Here is an 18,537-nt window from a genome sequence, read left to right as displayed (position 1 = left end):
CCTCCTCCCCCTCCCCTGCAAAGCTGGCAAGGTTAGGAACCCTTCTATGGGAAGCTACTGACTGCAGGAGGGGAAAGAGAGGGGGAGAGGCTTTACAATCTCTCTGTTTTAATGAAAATGCTTCTATTTATCTCTTGTGAGATTGGCCTACATTCCAAAAAGAAGGAAAGGAAGAAGGAGGTGATTTCAAAAAGTGGCACAGGCTATAGCAATCCTGTTTATTTTCAAAACAGGTTTGGAAAGGAAGTATTAACACGTTTACATAGCTGTCCACCTGCCCAGGGAACTCTGATGAACATAAAATTCCAGGACAACTCTATTGTGTGCACCCAGTATAGGATATGCTAATCACACTAGATTAGAAGGTAGCGTATTCTGGGCCAGCTGCAGCTGGCAAATTGTCTTCAAGGTCAGCCTGATATAATTGCAGTAGTCAAATCAAGTAGTAACCATGAGTTGTGACTCCCACTTTAGGAATAGACCTAATTGCTACACAAGATATAACTTCTGTGATCTGACAGCCACCCACCCACACCTGTTAATTATCTGGAGACCATTTAAAATCTCACTATTAGGTCAGTGTCTGATAATGAGAATTTCATCAGGGAAGTGTGGTAACATCAGGTTTTTCTGTTTTTGATTTTACTGTTTCTTTTTCACTATTACTTATTTAAATTCGTTTGTTGCCCATCTTGCCCCAAGGCAATTCTTTTATTTCTATAAGGCACCAGGCTAAAAATTGGGACCGAGTTCTGGTTTCACTTTAGGCCCAAAGCCAGCTGAGTGACATTGAGCCAGTCACTCTGTTTCAGCCCTAAGAAGAAGAAAATGGCAAATATTTTGGCAAAAAATCACATCACTGGTCCAGGCAGTCTCCAAGAGCAATGACAAAACTGCATACAGATGGGAAGTTAAACAATTGGGCCTGTGGTGCAGTGGGAACAGTCTTGAACTGAACATACTCAAAACTAGAGATGATAATAGATTTTAGGAGAAGCCCTCCTATCTTTTACAATATTAAACAACATGGTGTCAACAGTAGAAACCTTCAAGTTTCTAGGTTCTATAATATCCCAGGACTTAAAATGGACAACATCAAAAAAGCCATGTTCTTCCTTTGCCAGCTCAGAAACTTTAGACTACCCAAGGACTGCTGATACAATTCTACAAAGGAATTATTGAGTCTGCCATCTGCACCTCTATAACTCTCTGGTTTGGCGCAGAAACCAAATAAGACAGGCACAGACTTCAATGGATAGATAGGACTGCAGAAAAAATAATTGCAACCAGCCTGCTTTCCACTGAGAACCTATATAATGCATGGGCCAGAAAGGGGGCTGTGAAAACTTCTACAGACCCCTCGTATCCTGGACATAAACTGTTTCAACTTCTTCCCTCAAGATAATGCAAGGCATTGCATGCCAAAACAACCAGACACAAAGACAGGTTTTTCCCCCCATGCTTCCCTCAATACTGTCTATGCCCTGGGATGTCAAACCATCTAATAGGGCTGTATTACTTATTATACAGTACTTCTCTGTCCTATTACCTATTTCCTTATATTCTTATGACTATAACTTGTATCTCTTGATTTATGCGGATTGCTTTTATTTAGTATCCTATTATGATTTTTGTTGTTTGCTTATTGGGAGCTGGATGAGAAAGTTACAGATGGCAATCACATGATCCCAAGGTGCTGCAACTGTCATAAATACAAGCCAGTTGCCAAACACGTGAATTTTCATCATGTGACTGGAGATGCTATAAATGTCATTAAGTGCAAGATTGCAAATAACTTTTTTAATGTTTTTGTAAGTTTGGTCATTAAATGAATGATTGTAAATCAAGGACTGCCATAACAGTTTATTTTAAATTGATTAAAGAATATTAGGGTTGTCAAGAGAATTGAAAGTGTTCTGCAGACCAAAAGAGGCAAATGACTATAAGACAGTGGTTCTTAATCTGTGGTACATGGACTCTCAGGTGGTCTGCGAAGGCTTGAAAAAAATATTGCTTTAAATCTTAAGTCTTGGGGATCCGTGTCCATGGTCCACAGACACAAAAGGTATTTAAAGAGGGTCTATGATGAAGAAAAGGTTGAGAACCACTGCTATAAGGAATTAAGAAGAAAAATAATAATAAAACCTAAGGAGACTCAGCCATCCATTCCTGCCTAGATACTTTCTCTTCCATTTGCTTTGTCACTAGAAGGAAGAAGTGTGTGGAGGGGGGGGGGGGTTGTTAGATAGCTGCAGCCAGACATTCATAATGCAAAATAATCCATGCCAACACTCATCCTAGTTGTACTGTATATTCATGCATATTTTTTTAAAATTAAGTCAACATTTTAATATAACATGAACATGTTTCAAGATGTACATCATTAACTACAAACTACAAAAAACAAATTGTAGAGTTGCTGATTCTTATAAAATTTGAGAAATTAAACTCAAACAGAAATGGAATTATGATAAAATCTTCATTAACTTTGGTTTTACATGAATCGACACAGAAATAAGTGGACTGTTGAAAGTAAGAAAAATAGTTTGAATCCTGCAAAAGATCAAAAGGTTGTCAGAGAGTAGCATGATAGAGGAAAGGGCTCCTCAACTGCTATTTTGCTTCTGTCTTCCCCAGGGGAAACTTCAAATAAATCCTAAACAGAGCAATTAAGATAGGAAAGTAGCAACCCAAGTTAGTCAATTGTGATTACTAGCTACCATAAATGAGTTTACCTCTCAGGAATGGATTTATGGATGTTTTTTCAGAGGTCTCCTCTGACCTTTGAGAATTCATGAATGAGTTCAGACCCAGAAGATTGGAGAAGGGTAAATGACTGTTCCTTACTTCAAAAAGAATAAAATAAAGGAGGAGCTGGGTAAATAGAGACCGGTCAGCTTGACATCATTACTAATCGTAATTGTGTAAAATTCAGGACTTCGGTTTTGAGCATTTCTAACAGGAGCCAGCATGGATTTGTCAAGAATAAATTAAGCCAAACCAGAACAGTTTCTTTATTTGATAAGGGACTCCAGGAATTATGTAGTTTAGCTTGAATTTAGCAAAGTATTTAATTAATTGGCCCATTAAATCTCTAGTAAAGTTGACAACATGTGAACTGGCTTATGCTAATAGTCAAAACAGTCCTATTCAAGTGTGTCATTGGTTTCGTGCCAAGTTGGACAGTGTTAAATGGTGTATCATTTAGTAACTTTATTCTAGTTTCTGTACTCGGCAATACATTTGTTAGTGAACAATGGTCCAGCTGCAAAATAAGCAGGGGTCTTCCAACTGCTGCATAAACAGAATAATAATGTGATCATTTAAAAAAATCATATTTCTTCTCTACTTTGCATTGGTCAGATCTCACCTAAATGATCATATGCAGTGGCTGGTAAACTTTAGCCTGGCAAAGAGAAGACTACATGGAGATTTGGATAGAAGACCAAGCAGATTTATTAGGTTGTCCCACACCAACAGAGTTGAAAGGAACCTTGGAGGTCTCCTAATCCAGCTCCCTTCTCACGCAGGAGACCTTAAATCATTTCAGACAAATAGTTGCTCAAATCTTTTTTTTAAACCCTCCTATAATGGAGCACCCACAATGTCTGAAGGCAAGCCAGTCAATGATTGTTGTCACTTTCAGGAAATTACTTCTTATTTTTAGGTTAGATCTCTGCTTGATAAATTTCCATCCATTGTTTCTTGTTCTGCCTTCAGGTGCTTTGCAGAATAGGTTGACTTCCTCTTCTTTGGCTGCCCCTAAGATCCTGGAAGATTGCTATCATGTCACCCCCTAGTGTCCTTCTCTTCATTAGACTAGACATAGCTAGTTTTCGTTCATCACAAGTTTTAGCCTTCAATCTCCTACTTATCTTTGTTGCTCTTCTCTGCACTTTTAGTCTCAGAAAATACAACAAATACACTTAAAATTATGAGCAAGTAAATTTTGGTCAGACATTGTGAAAAATAAAACCTAATGTGAGAACTGTTCAACAAATAGAACAGATTGCCTTGGGAGTTGACATACTCTTCGTTGCTGGGAAGTTTCAACAGGCTGAATGGCCATCCTTCAGGAACAGTAGGGTTTGGGGTTTTTTGCATTGGACAGAGGGTTGGACTTGATGATCTCCCTGATTTCCTCCAACTCGTGCAGTCTGTGATTTTAGTGTAAATCAAATACAGAAAGATAAGAAAGCTAGTAATTTATATTAGAATTAAAGAAACCCTATTACAACACCTGGGAAAGTTTTCATAATGTTACACAGGCAGTTATTCAAATTAGAGGTATAAAGCCACAAAACTGCTCTCCACTTAAAATCAACTGTTTAGCATAGCCAAAAGTTCTACCACCAGCTTTACTAGGACATGTTAATTTTGACTGATGATTTATTTTCTCTATTTAAACCATATTTACTTTTTGCTGACTTTGTATAATGCACTCAGGGTTTAATATACACTGTTGCCTGGGGTTGCAATACACAATGAATCACAAGCTTATCCATGGGTTAGATTCACACATCACAGTAGTTTGAACTAAAATGACTTAGTAGGGAGTTATGTTAGGAAGCCAACGATTGTTTTAGCATGTATGAACAGGCTATCCAATTAAGCCACCACAAATATATCTGAGCATATCCTGTCATTTGAATGTAACAATTATATTTTACTAATTCAGGTTTAGCTGGTAAGGTAAAACCAAAGTTTTTTAAAAATAATTTTATTACGTAAGATTCTTACCCATGATTAACTGAAGCAATTTGATTAGTTAAACCCGTTTTCAGGATTTGTATAACACATACTGAAATGTAATTTCTTGGGCTGTTTCTGTATAACCTAATAGACTAAAATGAAATTTGGAAGTATATGGCTGAAGCAATACTGTGCAACCATGCTTATACTTCTGTCAAAAGTGTTGTCCGTAATCAACATAAAACATTAAGCCAAAGTTGTTTTTCTTGCATGTTACAAGAAACATCCTGAACCATACATTTGCCAATCACATTTTAACCTACTGCATTGAATGAATTCAGACTACTTGGTGAATTTATTGTACAACTTAATATATCATGTACTTTCAAAATAACTGTTAGAAGATAGCATGAAATAAATGATGCGGGATATAGTGCAATTTGACTACCATGTTGTTAAGGGCTGTTTTTTTTTAAATTCTTTTGGCAGCATTTATTGGGGTATTAAAGGTGCAAACAACCTCATTCTCTGTTTCTCAGTATATTGTATGAATATAGCCTCCATAATGGTCAATATGAACAAACTCCCTGCTTATTCCTTTAGGAATATTTTATAAAAAGGCAGCATTCAAACAACATGCTCAATCCATACATGCTTTACTTGTTTGAGGTTGGATGACAATACCTATTAAACAGTACTTTATGATAAGCATGTGGAATTGAATCAAATTAATGTTTCAGTAAATTGTGATTAAACAATGGCTTAGCATAGTGTGTGAACACAGCGCGGCAAAAACCATTGGATAAAATTTCTTGACCAACTCAATTTTTTACATTTGGGAAGTAATCTGTTGTTCCTACAGCTGTTTCCATATCTTTCCATTTTAGAATTAGAATAACAGAATTGGAAGGGATTTGAAGGTCTTCTAATTCAACCCCGTTTAGGCAGGAAACCCTACACCACTTCAGACAAATAGTTAACCTATCTCTTCTTAAAGATTTCCAGTGTTGGAGCATTCACAACTTCTGGAGGCAAGCTGTTCCACTGATTAATTGTTCTGTCAGGAAATTTCTCCTCAGTTCTAAGTTGTTCTCTCCTTGATTAGTTTCCACCCATTGCTTCTTGTTCTACCCTCAGCTGCTTTGGAGAATAGCTTGACTCCCTCTTCTTTGTGGCAGCTCCTGAGATATTGGAACACTGCTATCATGTCACCCCTAATCCTTATTTTCATCGGACTAGACATACCCAGTTCCTGCAATCATTCTTCATATGTTTTAGCCTCCAGTTTCCTAATCATCTTTGTTGCTCTTCTCTACACTCTTTCTAAAGTCTCCACATCTTTTTTGCATAGTGGTGACCAAAACTGGATGCAGTATTCCAAGTGTGGCCTTAGCAAAGCATTATAAAGTACAGGGGTGGGTTGCTGCTGGTTTTACTACTGTTTCGCAACCTGCGCACGGGCCAGACGCGCTGCACATGTGTGCACTGTTCAATGTAAATTGTTCTTCATGCATGCGCAGAACAATTTACAGTGACCCGCATGCACAGTCACTTAAAATCAAAATGGTGGCAGCCCAGTGGCGGTGAAGGAATTCTCACTATCAGGAAATTTCTCCTCAGTTCTAAGTTGCTTCTCTCCTTGATTAGTTTCTACCCATTGCTTCTTGTCCTACCCTCAGGTGCCTTGGAGAATAGTTTGACTCCCTCTTCTTTGTGGCAACTCCTGAGATATAGGAAGACGGCTATCATGTCTCCCCTAGTCCTTCTTTCCATTAAACTAAATATACCCAGTTCTTGCAACCGCTCTTCATATGTTTTAGCCTCCAGTCCCTTAATCATCTTGGTTGCTCTTCTCTGCACTTTTTCTAGAGTGTCAACATCTTTTTTATAGATGAACAAAACTGGATGCAATACTCTAGGTGTGGTCTTACTAAGGCTTTATAGAGTGGTATTAGTACATCACTTGATCTTGATTGCATCCCGTGTTAATGCAATTTAAGATTACATTGGCTTTTTTGGCTGCCACTGTACACTTTTCCTCCTTCAATTCTCTCAACCTCGAAAGATTTTAAAAAATCACAATTGCCATCTTGACTTTTTGACCGCCTTAGCAATTTACAATTGCCACATAGGTACAATAGGAGTAGAAGGAAGCATTAATGTACCATTTGAACATCCCCATCCAATTAATTAACCTGAACAAACACAGCAAGTGAATTCATTTATCCCCATCTCATTTTTGCATCTTACTGCTTGCCCCAGTCCCCCTGATCATCCTGCACCCCTCCCTCTAAAATTACTTGGCCCAGTTAATCATGGATATGTCCCGTGTGAGTAAATTTTATGTCTTTTCAGTGTTACGCCAGAGATAGAATCTGCCTAAAATCCTGGGCCACCAAACCTTCACAAAGTATGCGAGGACCAATAGACAAATTCCAAATAGACAAAACTTGGCAACTTTAAAACTTATGGGCTTCAACTCCCAGAATTCTGCAGCCAGCATAGCTCAAGTGCATATCTGGCTGGAGAATTCGGGGAGTTGAACTCCACAAGTCTCAAAGATGCCAGGTTTGAAGAACTCTGCACCATGCGAACTCTACCTACGGCCGCTGTCAATCAAATACATTCCCCGCCCAACTCAACCCAGGCCATCCCTATTACGTCACCAGCTTACGCTCCATTGGCAGAAGGAAATAGAGCCAAGAGGCGACAGGAGAGTCGGTTGCATGAGCGCCCTTGCAGTGCCGTCATTGGCTAATTTCTCCCGCCCCGTCGTGATTGGCCACCTTCCAAACAACCCCCGCCTTCCGCTGCTTTACATTCTAAATCGATTGGCGGCTTTTTCTTGTTTGGGCTCGCCGGCTCACTTTTAATCCCACCCCTCGCCTGTCACTATTGGCTATTGGGGTACATTGATTGGTCCGCCTTCTTTCTCGGATGAAAAGCGCCGCTGAGGGAAGCGATGGAGCTTTACTAAAAGCCCTGACGAAATAGCAAACGCGGAGTCCCTGTAGGGTTGGGGGTTTTTTCCCCTTCTTTTCCTTCAGTCGCACTCTCGGAAATGGAGCTGACGTATCAGTCGTTGAGAACGACGCACCAGGCCAGAGAAGATGTGAGTGAAACGAGAACCCGTTCCTGTTTGCTCAGTAACTATGGCAACCGTGAGGCGAAGGGGCGGGGCTCTTGGCACCCGCGCGCTGGGAAGAGTGGCGCCCGCGCTGCGCATGCGTTTTAGCGCCATTGAAGGAAAAAAAGAAAAGGCTTGCAGTTAATCTTGACCTGAAACAGTTTGAGCGGCTGAACTTGGCCTTTCAGTCGAAGTTGGGCCTCGGCTTTTACTTCCTTCGAGCTCCCGCTAAAGAGCAGCTCTTGCAACGGGATAGAAAGGGCTGGAGCTTCCGCATCCTTCCAAATGCCCTGCCTTTCCCATTCCCTTAATTTCAGGCCAGGCAAAAGTCTTGTTGGAAGAAATGTCCATCTGGGTTCAGTTCCAAGTGGGGAGAAAGACACTGGAAACATGGAGGCTGATTGGAAAGAGGGTTTAATGATGAAGTGGAACCACCAAGCATATGGTTCTAGTGGAGCTGACCACATGGAGTTGAGGTTATACCTTCTTTGGGCTGTGCACTTGAGCTTCCTGTTCCTGTGCAAGAACATGTATTCTATTGGCTGTTGTCAGCCTCCCATGGGGTCATGTAGGGGTTATGCAGGGCTCTAGCTGGCTCTATAGGCAAAGTACAAATCCTAGGTGTTTGAGCTAAGTTTGGTTGAAGTTTGTGAGAGTGATGCAATGAAGGGTGCAGTGGTGGGATTCAAAAATTTTATTACTGGTTCTGTGGGCATGGCATGGGTTGGTGGGCATGGCAGGGGAAGATTACTGCAAAATCTCCAATTCCTCCCAATCAGCTGGCACTTGGGAGACAGAGAATAGAAGGGGCGGAGCCAGTCAGAGGTGGTATTTGCCGGTTCTTCAAACTACTCAAAAATTCTGCTACCAGTTCTCCAGAACTGGTCAGAACCTGCTGAATATCACCTCTAGGCTTGTGTTCTGAAAGGGTGTTGTGCAATTCCTATTGTGACTTAATGACTTTTTCCTGTGTTGGATCTTGGGTGAGTGTGTTTGCTTATGAATAGAGATCTCTATCTCTCTATCTCTTTAAGTGCTGACATCTGCTGAGGGCTATTAAGAAAAGTGGGGGCTGCTTTCCAAGAGCATGTTTCTCCATTTCTCATCCAGGGAAATCTAATATCCTGCCTTTTTAATATTTCTCAAAATGTTTCACTCTTCTAGGAGATGGGTAGGTGTTAGCTTTCTACAAGAGTAACTCCCAAAATATTCCACTTGACTGCTCTTTGGCCATATGGCTTAGGGATTTGGGGTATTGTAGTCCAAATGCTGTATAATTGGTAGGGGATTGCAAAAGCCTGTGGACCACTCAGTAATGGGGGAAATAAATTAGAAACCTCAAGTTCAGCATAGTGCAGTTTTGCGTATTTAATTTATTTAGCACAAAACTGATTTGTCTCTTGAGAAACTTATATGTGGGTCAAGAAGCAACAGTGAGAACTGGATATGGAACCCCTGATTGGTTCAAAATTGGAAAAGGAGTCCGGCAAGGCTGTATACTGTCGCCGTGCCTATTTAACTTATATGCAGAGCACATCATGAGAAAGGCGGGGCTAGATGAATCAAAGGTTGGAATTAAGATTGCCGGGAGAAATATCAACAACCTCAGATATGCAGATGATACTTCAATAATGGTAGAAAGTGAAGAGAAACTAAAGAGCCCGTGGCACGACAAAACCGCGCTCCACTAAAGCGCGCCTGATTAAACCGCGTCGCTGACGTCATCAGCAGGGCAACAACAGCGACCGCGGAGAAAAAAGGGCGCTTTAAATAGCGCTTTGAAAGCAAGCCGATTCACGTTAAGGTAAGGGTTAGGTTTAGGGTTAGGGTTAGGGTTAGGTTTAGGGTTAGGTTAAGGGTTAGGGTTAGGGTTAGGTTAAGGGTTAGGTTTAGGGTTAGGTTAAGGGTTAGGTTTAGCGTTAGGTTAAGGGTTAGGGTTAGGGTTAAGTTTAGGATTAGGTTTATGGGGGTTAGGTTTAGGTTTAGGGGTTAATTTTAGCTTTAGCGTTCGCAGCGTGCTTTTTTCATCGCGCTGTGATGATGTCAGCTACGCGGTTTCGTCGAGCGCGCTTTAGTCGAACGCGGTTTTGTGGTGGAACTAAAGAGCCTCTTGAGGCGGGTGAAGAAGGAGAGTGCAAAAGTTGGCTTGAAACTCAACAGTAAGCAAACTAAGATCATGGCATTCGGCCCTCTCGATTCCCAGCAAATACCAGTAGATGGGGAAGAAATGGAGGTAGTGACAGATTTTATTTTCCTGGGCTCCAAGATCATCACAGATGGGGACTGCAGCCAAGAAATGAAAAGATGCTTGCTTCTGGAAAGCTACGGCAAATCTAGACAGCCTACTAAAAAGCAGAGACATCACCCTGCCAACAAAAGTGTGTATAGTCAAGGCTATGGTTTTCCTAGTTGCAATGTATGGCTGTGAAAGTTGGACCATAAGAAAGGCTGAGCGCCAAAGAATGGAGGCCTTTGAACTCTGGTGCTGGAGAAGACTCCTGCGAGTCCCTTGGACTGCAAGGCAATCCAACCGGTCGGTCCTAGAGGAGATCAACCCTGACTGCTCTTTAGAAGGCCAGATGCTGAAGATGAAACCCAAAGACTTTGGCCACCTGATGAGAAGGAAGGACTCCCTGGAGAAGACCCTCATGCTGGGAAAGATGGAGGGCAAAAGAAGAAGGGGACGACAGAGAAGGAGGTGGCTGGATGGAGTCACCGAAGCAGTAGGCATGGGCTTAAGTGGACTCCAGAGGATGGTAGAGGACAGGAAGGCCTGGAGGAACGTTGTCCATGGGGTTGCAATGGGTCAGACATGATTTTGCAACTAACAACAACAAACTGTGATGGACATGCAAGCCCAGTTTTGGGTACTGTGGTGGATTATTTTATTTTTTTTGTGCTGAAGTAAGGAGCACAATGTTGAGAAAAACATAATTATTGCAATGATCATTGGGTATTTGCTTTACAAGAAAGAGGGACTCTGAACAATAGCAAAGAAATATTCTTATAGACATTGAGGGCTGTACAGTGGGAGCCTTATCTCTGGCATGTGTTGCTTTTCATGTATTTTAAAATTGCCTTCATTGAGTCATGTCACCAGCAGAGAAGTAGGAAAAGAAACCGTATGGAAGACCTGATTTCTGAATGGAGCAAACCCTAGGAATAATGACATATTTTTGATCTATATCTTCCCCTTTCAGGTTCTTCTCTTTATCCCGCATTGTAAAATTTCCAGACTCAGCTTTTCACTCTGTAGTGCAATCAACAAGATTGCATAGTTCATCCTACGTTGCGGAAACATTGCAAGGCATATTTGCCTGCAAGGATTTGGGGAACTCATAGTCTGCAACCACTGATCAAGAAAGGGGTCACGGAACCACTTACAATTCATAAAAGGGGTCCTTTGTGACATCAGACAAAATAGGTTGAGTTTCTTGGGGATTACCATATTTTTCGGAGTATAAGACACACCTTTCCCCCACTAAAAGAATGTGGAAATGTTGGTGCGTCTTATATGCCAAATACAGCCATTTTTGGCCTCCCGAAGCCCTATCCTGCAACAGGCCGTTTTTCACAAAAACAGGCTTTTTTGCCTTCCCTCAGCCCCCAGCAGCTCTCTGCAGACTTCAACAGGGCTGGAGCAAGGCAAAAATGGGGGAGTTTTTGCCTTGTCCCATCCCTGCTGAAGTCTGCAGAGGGCTGCTGGAAGGCCAAAGCTTTTTTTTCCCCCTTACTTAACCGCTTTGAAATTTTGATGCATCTTATACACCGGTGTGTCTTATCGTCTGAAAAATTTGGTAAATAAAAGTAGAAAAAATGTTGGATTGCTTGAGATCAGTCTTCAAGGGAGATGGAAAAATATTTGCTTCTGGAGTATGTCTGTGGAGATTCTCGGTCATCCAGGTCCTGGTTGTCCTAAAGGTGTTTTTTTTCAAGAGGCAACTGGACTTTCTGGTTTTTCTTTGAAGACTTTTCAAAGAAAAGTCCAAGAAGCTTCTTCAGCTCTTCAATCCAGAAAAATCACATTTGGGACTTCAGGAGAACATTAGTTAGGTAGCAGGTAGATCAAATTCAGGGCACCTGGCAGAGGCGCTAAAATGCATGCATGCGCTGCACGTGTGTGCAGGCATGCTGCGCGCATCCATGTGGACGCAGCCGATCTGGAACCCACCACTGATGTATATGCTCTCAGTGTACATAAAGAAAAGATTATATATTGTGATTCATCAAGAATCATAAGATATAACATTTAGTGATGATAATAAGTTACTAATAAGCAATCAAATTATACTAGGAAACAATATAAATTGTACAGATACAAGCAACAAATTTATAGTCATACAGTCATAAATGGGAGGAGATGGGTGAATAGAATAGAGTGGAGAGTGGAATAGAATAGAATTAGAAATATAGAAATAGAAATAGAATCAGAACATAACAGAATAGGGAAACATGGAATGGAAGAATAGAATAGAATATTCTTTATTGGCCAAGTGTGTTTGGACCCACAAGGAATTTGTCTTTGGTGCAGATGCTCTCAGTGTACATAAGGAAAAACAAAATAGAATACATTCATCAAGAATCAGAAGACACAACACTTGGTGATAGTCATAGGTTACTTGTTGTGGCCCGGCAGGAGCCGTTGGAGCTGCCACCAGACTCCGACAGCGAGGGGTCTTATGAGTCGGCCCTGGAGGAGGTGGAGGACCCTGGACAGAGTTCCGACTCCGAGCAGGGCACAGAGAGACTGGTTGGCCAGGGCACAGAGAGACTGGCTGGCGCCTGAGCCTTGGATCAGTGGGAAGGAGACAACAATGAGTGATCCAGAAAACACCTGTGAGTTGTTCCGGGATGCATGCCATCGAAGGGCTACTCGGCGTCAAGAACAACTGCGTAATCACCAGAGGTGATTACTCTCAGCTAATACTCATTAAGATACTCTCCTGATTATAAAAGAGACTGCTTGTGCCACGCCTTGCTGCAGAAGTCAACGTTAACGATTAACAAGAAACAAACTTGGCAGGCTGGATTGCTGCCAGAGTTTGTTTGCATTGCTGCCAAGTGTTGTAGGACTTGCTGCCGGAGTGCTTATCCCTTAGTTTATGTGGCTTGCAGCCAACGAGAGTCTGGACTGATTAAAAAACATTCTCATTTACGCTGGTTACGGCGTTCGTTCCTGGACAGAGAGGGGGGGGGGGTCAGAACAGTTACTAATAAGCAATCAAATTATACTAGGAAACAATATAAATTGTACAGATACAAGCAACAAAGTTATAGTCATACAATCATAAGTGGGAGGAGATGGGTGAATAGAATAGAGTGGAGAGTGGAATGGAATAGAAGAGAGTAGAATAGAATTAGAAATATAGAAATAGAATCAGAACATAACAGAATAGGGAAACATGGAATGGAATGGAAGAATAGAATAGAATATTCTTTATTGGCCAAGTGTGATTGGACCCACAAGGAATTTGGTGCATAAGCTCTCAGTGTACATAAAAAGACAAGATACATTCGTCAAGAATCATAAGATAAAACACTTAATAATAGTCATAGGGTACAAATAAGCAATAGATCTGGCCTACGGGGCTGCCCTGAAAACAGTGAAGGACCGGCCCACGGTGCCTCTGCCAGTGAAAACGGGCTCCCGAGTTCCTTTTTCAGCTGCCATGGCCTCCTGCAACCCTCTGCCAGTGAAAATGGAGTTCAGGAACCTGCACCGCAGGCCACCACAGGTGTCCCTGACACAAGTGACGTCGAGTTGGCCACACCCCTGGATACTCCAGCCGCCCCCCTGGCAGATCAAACACAACTCTGATGCGGCCCTCAATGAAATTGAGTTTGACCTCCCTGGTATAGGGTTTCCTGCTTGAGCAGGGGGTTGGACTAGAAGACCTCCGAGGTCCCTTCCAACTCTGTTATTCTTTTACTATCCGACGAGTGCCCCGTTAAGGAAAGGCGGCTTTTAGAGAATACCGCCATAACATTCTTCTGAAGGCTTTGACGCACATGCATTGAACACGCTCTATTTTCATTTAAACTCACTAATCGGTTTTTTTAATAGGACTCGCGTGCCTTCTTGAAGATGGAAAAGAGGCAGCAGAATGTCCATGATAAATGCTGAACAAACTAGGCTCGGGCTATTAAAATTGGAAGAACAACCTCAGCACCATTTAAGAGGGGGAATTTAAAAAAAAAAGAGCCTGGAAGAAATTATCTGATTGTATGGCTAAATCTTGATTGCGCCCTAATTCATCTACTGGCAGCTGCAAAGGGAAACAATGTGTGGCATTTTAAGAAATGAATAATGTGTGCTCTGTAAGCATTCAAGCTAATTAGGGAAGAGCTTTTAGCATTTAAAACCAGCTCCTGTTTAAGTGCCTTAAGCTTTTATTAATCGTATGGACCAAAAATCCCTTACAGTAATTGAAATTTTAATTACACCCATTTTTTTTCGTTCTAGGACTGGGAGCTTATTAAACTTTAAACACTTAAACCTCTATTGAAATACCAATAGCTGTAAAGAGCGTGGCATTCTACACAGCAATTAGGGGAGCAAGTGTAAATCACTATAAACCTAAACTGAATTTTAAGTAAGGTTTTGTTCTTTAAGTGTTTGGGTTCCTTTACGCATGCTCAAGAACCATGGCTTCTATAGTAACTTTATTTTTAGCAGCTCAAAGGCTCATATTATTTCTGGTGGGAGGGGGTTTATTATAAAGAATTAATCTTGTGCCTGGGACAAATTATGTAGAATGTACAAATCCACATGGATGTTTGTTGAGTGAACACTTCACTCTTGGATGCAGATGTGGGTGACATGTTCGTTTAGTCTGAGAATGTGAAGAATACTTTATAGAGTACTAGCTGAATACCCATGCTCTGCTATGAAACTATGTGATCGAGCTTGATAAATCGACACTTACAGCTTGAAAATTAATGAGTAAGTAACAATCGGCCTCGCCTCTTCCCTTCTCTCCCTCAGGCTGGCCCCACAGAATCCTCCCCTATCCCCTCCCCTTCTCTCCCTCAGGCTGGCCCCACAGAATCCTCCCCTATCCTCTCCCCTTCTCTCCCTCAGGCTGGCCCCACAGAATCCTCCCCTATCCTCTCCCCTTCTCTCCCTCAGGCTGGCCCCACAGAATCCTCCCCTATCCCCTCCCCTTCTCTCCCTCAGGCTGGCCCCACAGAATCCTCCCCTATCCCCTCCCCTTCTCTCCCTCAGGCTGGCCCCACAGAATCCTCCCCTATCCCCTCTCCTTCTCTCCCTCAGGCTGGCCCCACAGAATCCTCCCCTATCCCCTCCCCTTCTCTCCCTCAGGCTGGCCCCACAGAATCCTCCCCTATCCCCTACCCTTCTCACCCTCAGGCTGGCCCGCACAGAATCCTCCCCTATCCTCTCCCCTTCTCTCCCTCAGGCTGGCCCCACAGAATCCTCCCCTATCCCCTCCCCTTCTCTCCCTCAGGCTGGCCCCACAGAATCTTCCCCTATCCCCTCCCCTTCTCTCCCTCAGGCTGGCCCCACAGAATCCTCCCCTATCCCCTACCCTTCTCACCCTCAGGCTGGCCCGCACAGAATCCTCCCCTATCCTCTCCCCTTCTCTCCCTCAGGCTGGCCCCACAGAATCCTCCCCTATCCCCTCCCCTTCTCTCCCTCAGGCTGGCCCCACAGAATCTTCCCCTATCCCCTCCCCTTCTCTCCCTCAGGCTGGCCCCACAGAATCCTCCCCTATCCTATCGCCTTCTCTCCCTCAGGCTGGCCCCACAGAATCCTCCCCTATCCCCTCTCCTTCTCTCCCTCAGGCTGGCCCCACAGAATCCTCCCCTATCCCCTCCCCTTCTCTCCCTCAGGCTGGCCCCACAGAATCCTCCCCTATCCCCTACCCTTCTCACCCTCAGGCTGGCCCGCACAGAATCCTCCCCTATCCTCTCCCCTTCTCTCCCTCAGGCTGGCCCCACAGAATCCTCCCCTATCCCCTCCCCTTCTCTCCCTCAGGCTGGCCCCACAGAATCTTCCCCTATCCCCTCCCCTTCTCTCCCTCAGGCTGGCCCCACAGAATCCTCCCCTATCCTATCGCCTTCTCTCCCTCAGGCTGGCCCCACAGAATCCTCCCCTATCCCCTCTCCTTCTCTCCCTCAGGCTGGCCCCACAGAATCCTCCCCTATCCCCTCCCCTTCTCTCTCTCAGGCTGGCCCCACAGAATCCTCCCCTATCCCCTCCCCTTCTCTCTCTCAGGCTGGCCCCACAGAATCCTCCCCTATCCTCTCCCCTTCTTTCCCTCAGGCTTGCCCCACAGAATCCTCCCCTATCCCCTCCCCTTCTCTCCCTCAGGCTGGCCCCACAGAATCCTCCCCTATCCCCTCCCCTTCTCTCCCTCAGGCTGGCCCCACAGAATCCTCCCCTATCCTATCGCCTTCTCTCCCTCAGGCTTGCCCCACAGAGGCCTCTCCTATCTTATCCCCCTTCTCTCCCTCAGTCTAATTCCTTAGCATTCGAGCAGTTTTCAGGTGGGGAGGGGGAGTAGAATGTCTAAACTCCCTACCCACAAGCTGGATGAGTTACACGCCTACCACACCCATACCCATACCCAAGTGGCAGTTGGAACAGAATTCTTTTCAGGTGGGGAGGGGGAATAGAAGGTCTAACTCCTTGACATCAGAGCATGTTAATAATAAAATAAATACTAATGATCTGATGGTCGTTTTGAAAAATCCTTTCTTAATAAGCACCTAGAAGCCAAGAGGAACATACGTGCCAAATTTCAAGTTTGTAGGCTTTACAGTTCTGGAGATTTTGTGATGATGTGTGAGTGGTATTTCAATTTTATATATATAGATTGGGCCCTGGAATTTAGGAAAAAAGCTGACGAATGTAGCAGAACCAAGAGGGAAGCCAATTAAAACAGAAGGGACAGAAATGCCCCAGCAGACTCTTCTCATGTACTCTGCTAAACTTCTTCCAGCATGAACCTCACTGCTGAACAAGTGATATTGGAAATGATCTTGCAATTGTAGCATTCATTTTCCAATAAATCAATTCCCTGACTCCTACTAGTATGGATGTCTGTAGTTTTCAAAAGTAGTTAATAGATTGTTGGGAGAAATATCCATCTGATTCAGTTCCAAGCTGGGAAAAAGACACTGGAAACATGGAGGCCAATTGGAAAGAGGATTTAATGATGAAGTAGAACCACTGGTTCTGGTACAGTCAACCACATGGATTTGAGAGTGGGCGGTTTTTATGCCTTTTCTTGGGCTTTGCACTTGAACTTTCCATTCCTGTGCAAGGACATGTATTCTTTTGGCTGTTACAGGGGTCATAGCTGGCCCTGTAGGTTGTCTGAGCTAAGTTTGGTTGAGGTTTGGATTCTGATGCAATGAAGGGGCTTGTTGGGCAATTTCTATTGTGGCTGAGGGCTAACCCTACCTTTGTTTCAGATCTTGCTGCAAGGAGTAATGGATTACCAAATCTGTATTTCTAAAAGTTGGCCTGAGCTTAGTATCTGCTTGGGGGCAGGGAACTGGGGCTCTGAGTTTCTGTCACCTTTAAGATTTTTATTTCTCTTTTAGGGGAAATATTTTATCTTGCCTTTTCTTAATATTTCTCAAAATATTTCATTCTTCTAGGAGAGGGATGGGTGCTAACTTTCTACAAGACCTTTCCATAACATAGAATAGAATGGAATAAAAACAGTTTAAATGTACACTAATCAGCATAAATTAAAATAACATTTCATTGCATTTAGGTGTCAAAAGATAACCATTATGCATATACTCACATACCCACCTATATTATATGACAGAGAAATATCACACTCTAGTTCAAATGTATACATATACACGGCAAGAAAAAAGAATCTTGTGACTTTACCAAACAGATGGCATAGGAAACAAAGCTGTTACAGAATCTGGAAGTCCTTCTAGAAATACTTTGAAACTTCCTCCCAGAGGGGAGCAACAGGAACAGACTGAAATGGGTGTGTAGGGTCTCTAACAATGCTTTGAACTCTAAGCAAATCTAACTAGCACCCTAAATAATGGGAAGCAAGCTTCCTATAATCTTCTCCACTGTTTTCACCACTCTCTGTAGGGACTTTCTATCTGAAGAGCTGCCACCAAACCAAATAGGGATTTAGTTGGTTAAAACACTCTTAATTGTGGCCCTGTAAAAAGTGGCCAGGATGGATGGAGAAAGGTGTGTTCTCATCCTATGCAGGAAGTGCAGGTTCTGCTTTACACACTTCACTAAGGATAACACGCAGCTTACTCATTGGTTAACATGATTTGGATAGCGTGTACTATATAGGTAGTCCTTGAGTTTTAACCGCTCACTTAACAATGATTCAAAGTTGCAACCAACCTGAAAATGGGGACACTAATTCAGATTCGAAGTCCCAATGGGCACCCTCTGCAGTCAGGTGACCGAACTCCGGGCACTGAGCAACACTGCCATGTTTGTGACTATTTGCAGCCTCCTGCGATCACGTGACCACACACTGATGTTTTGCTGAAAACTGATTTTTAACAAGAGCCCACCGCGAATCATTGGCTTGCTTTATGACCATGTGTTCACTTAATGACCACCACAAAAAACTATGGTCCAATTTATCGATCATGTGACCAACCCATTTTACGACCACAATGACATACAACTGTAGTGGGCAGGCTCCTTTATGTTTTGTGTTTGTCAAGGATTATTCGTATTATCTGCAAAATGG

The 18,537-nt window shown here is 43.0% G+C and overlaps 1 protein-coding gene across 2 annotated transcripts in view; it reads left to right on the top strand.

Moving 5' to 3' along the window:
- The first annotated feature begins 7,643 nt into the window (after positions 1-7,643).
- Positions 7,644-18,537, top strand: part of KATNAL2 (katanin catalytic subunit A1 like 2) — a 55,176-nt gene continuing 44,282 nt past the window's right edge. For both annotated transcript variants that reach the window (XM_032212620.1, XM_032212619.1), the window contains exon 1: positions 7,644-7,804. In XM_032212620.1, coding sequence (XP_032068511.1) covers positions 7,754-7,804 — 51 coding nt within the window. In that variant the 5' untranslated portion in view covers positions 7,644-7,753. The remainder of the gene's footprint in view (positions 7,805-18,537) is intronic.

Source organism: Thamnophis elegans, chromosome 3 (assembly GCF_009769535.1).
Source record: "Thamnophis elegans isolate rThaEle1 chromosome 3, rThaEle1.pri, whole genome shotgun sequence".
Taxonomy (NCBI): Eukaryota; Metazoa; Chordata; class Lepidosauria; order Squamata; family Colubridae; genus Thamnophis; species Thamnophis elegans.
The sequence above is the reverse complement of the archived record's forward strand: the minus strand, read 5'-3'. Positions and strand labels throughout refer to the sequence as shown.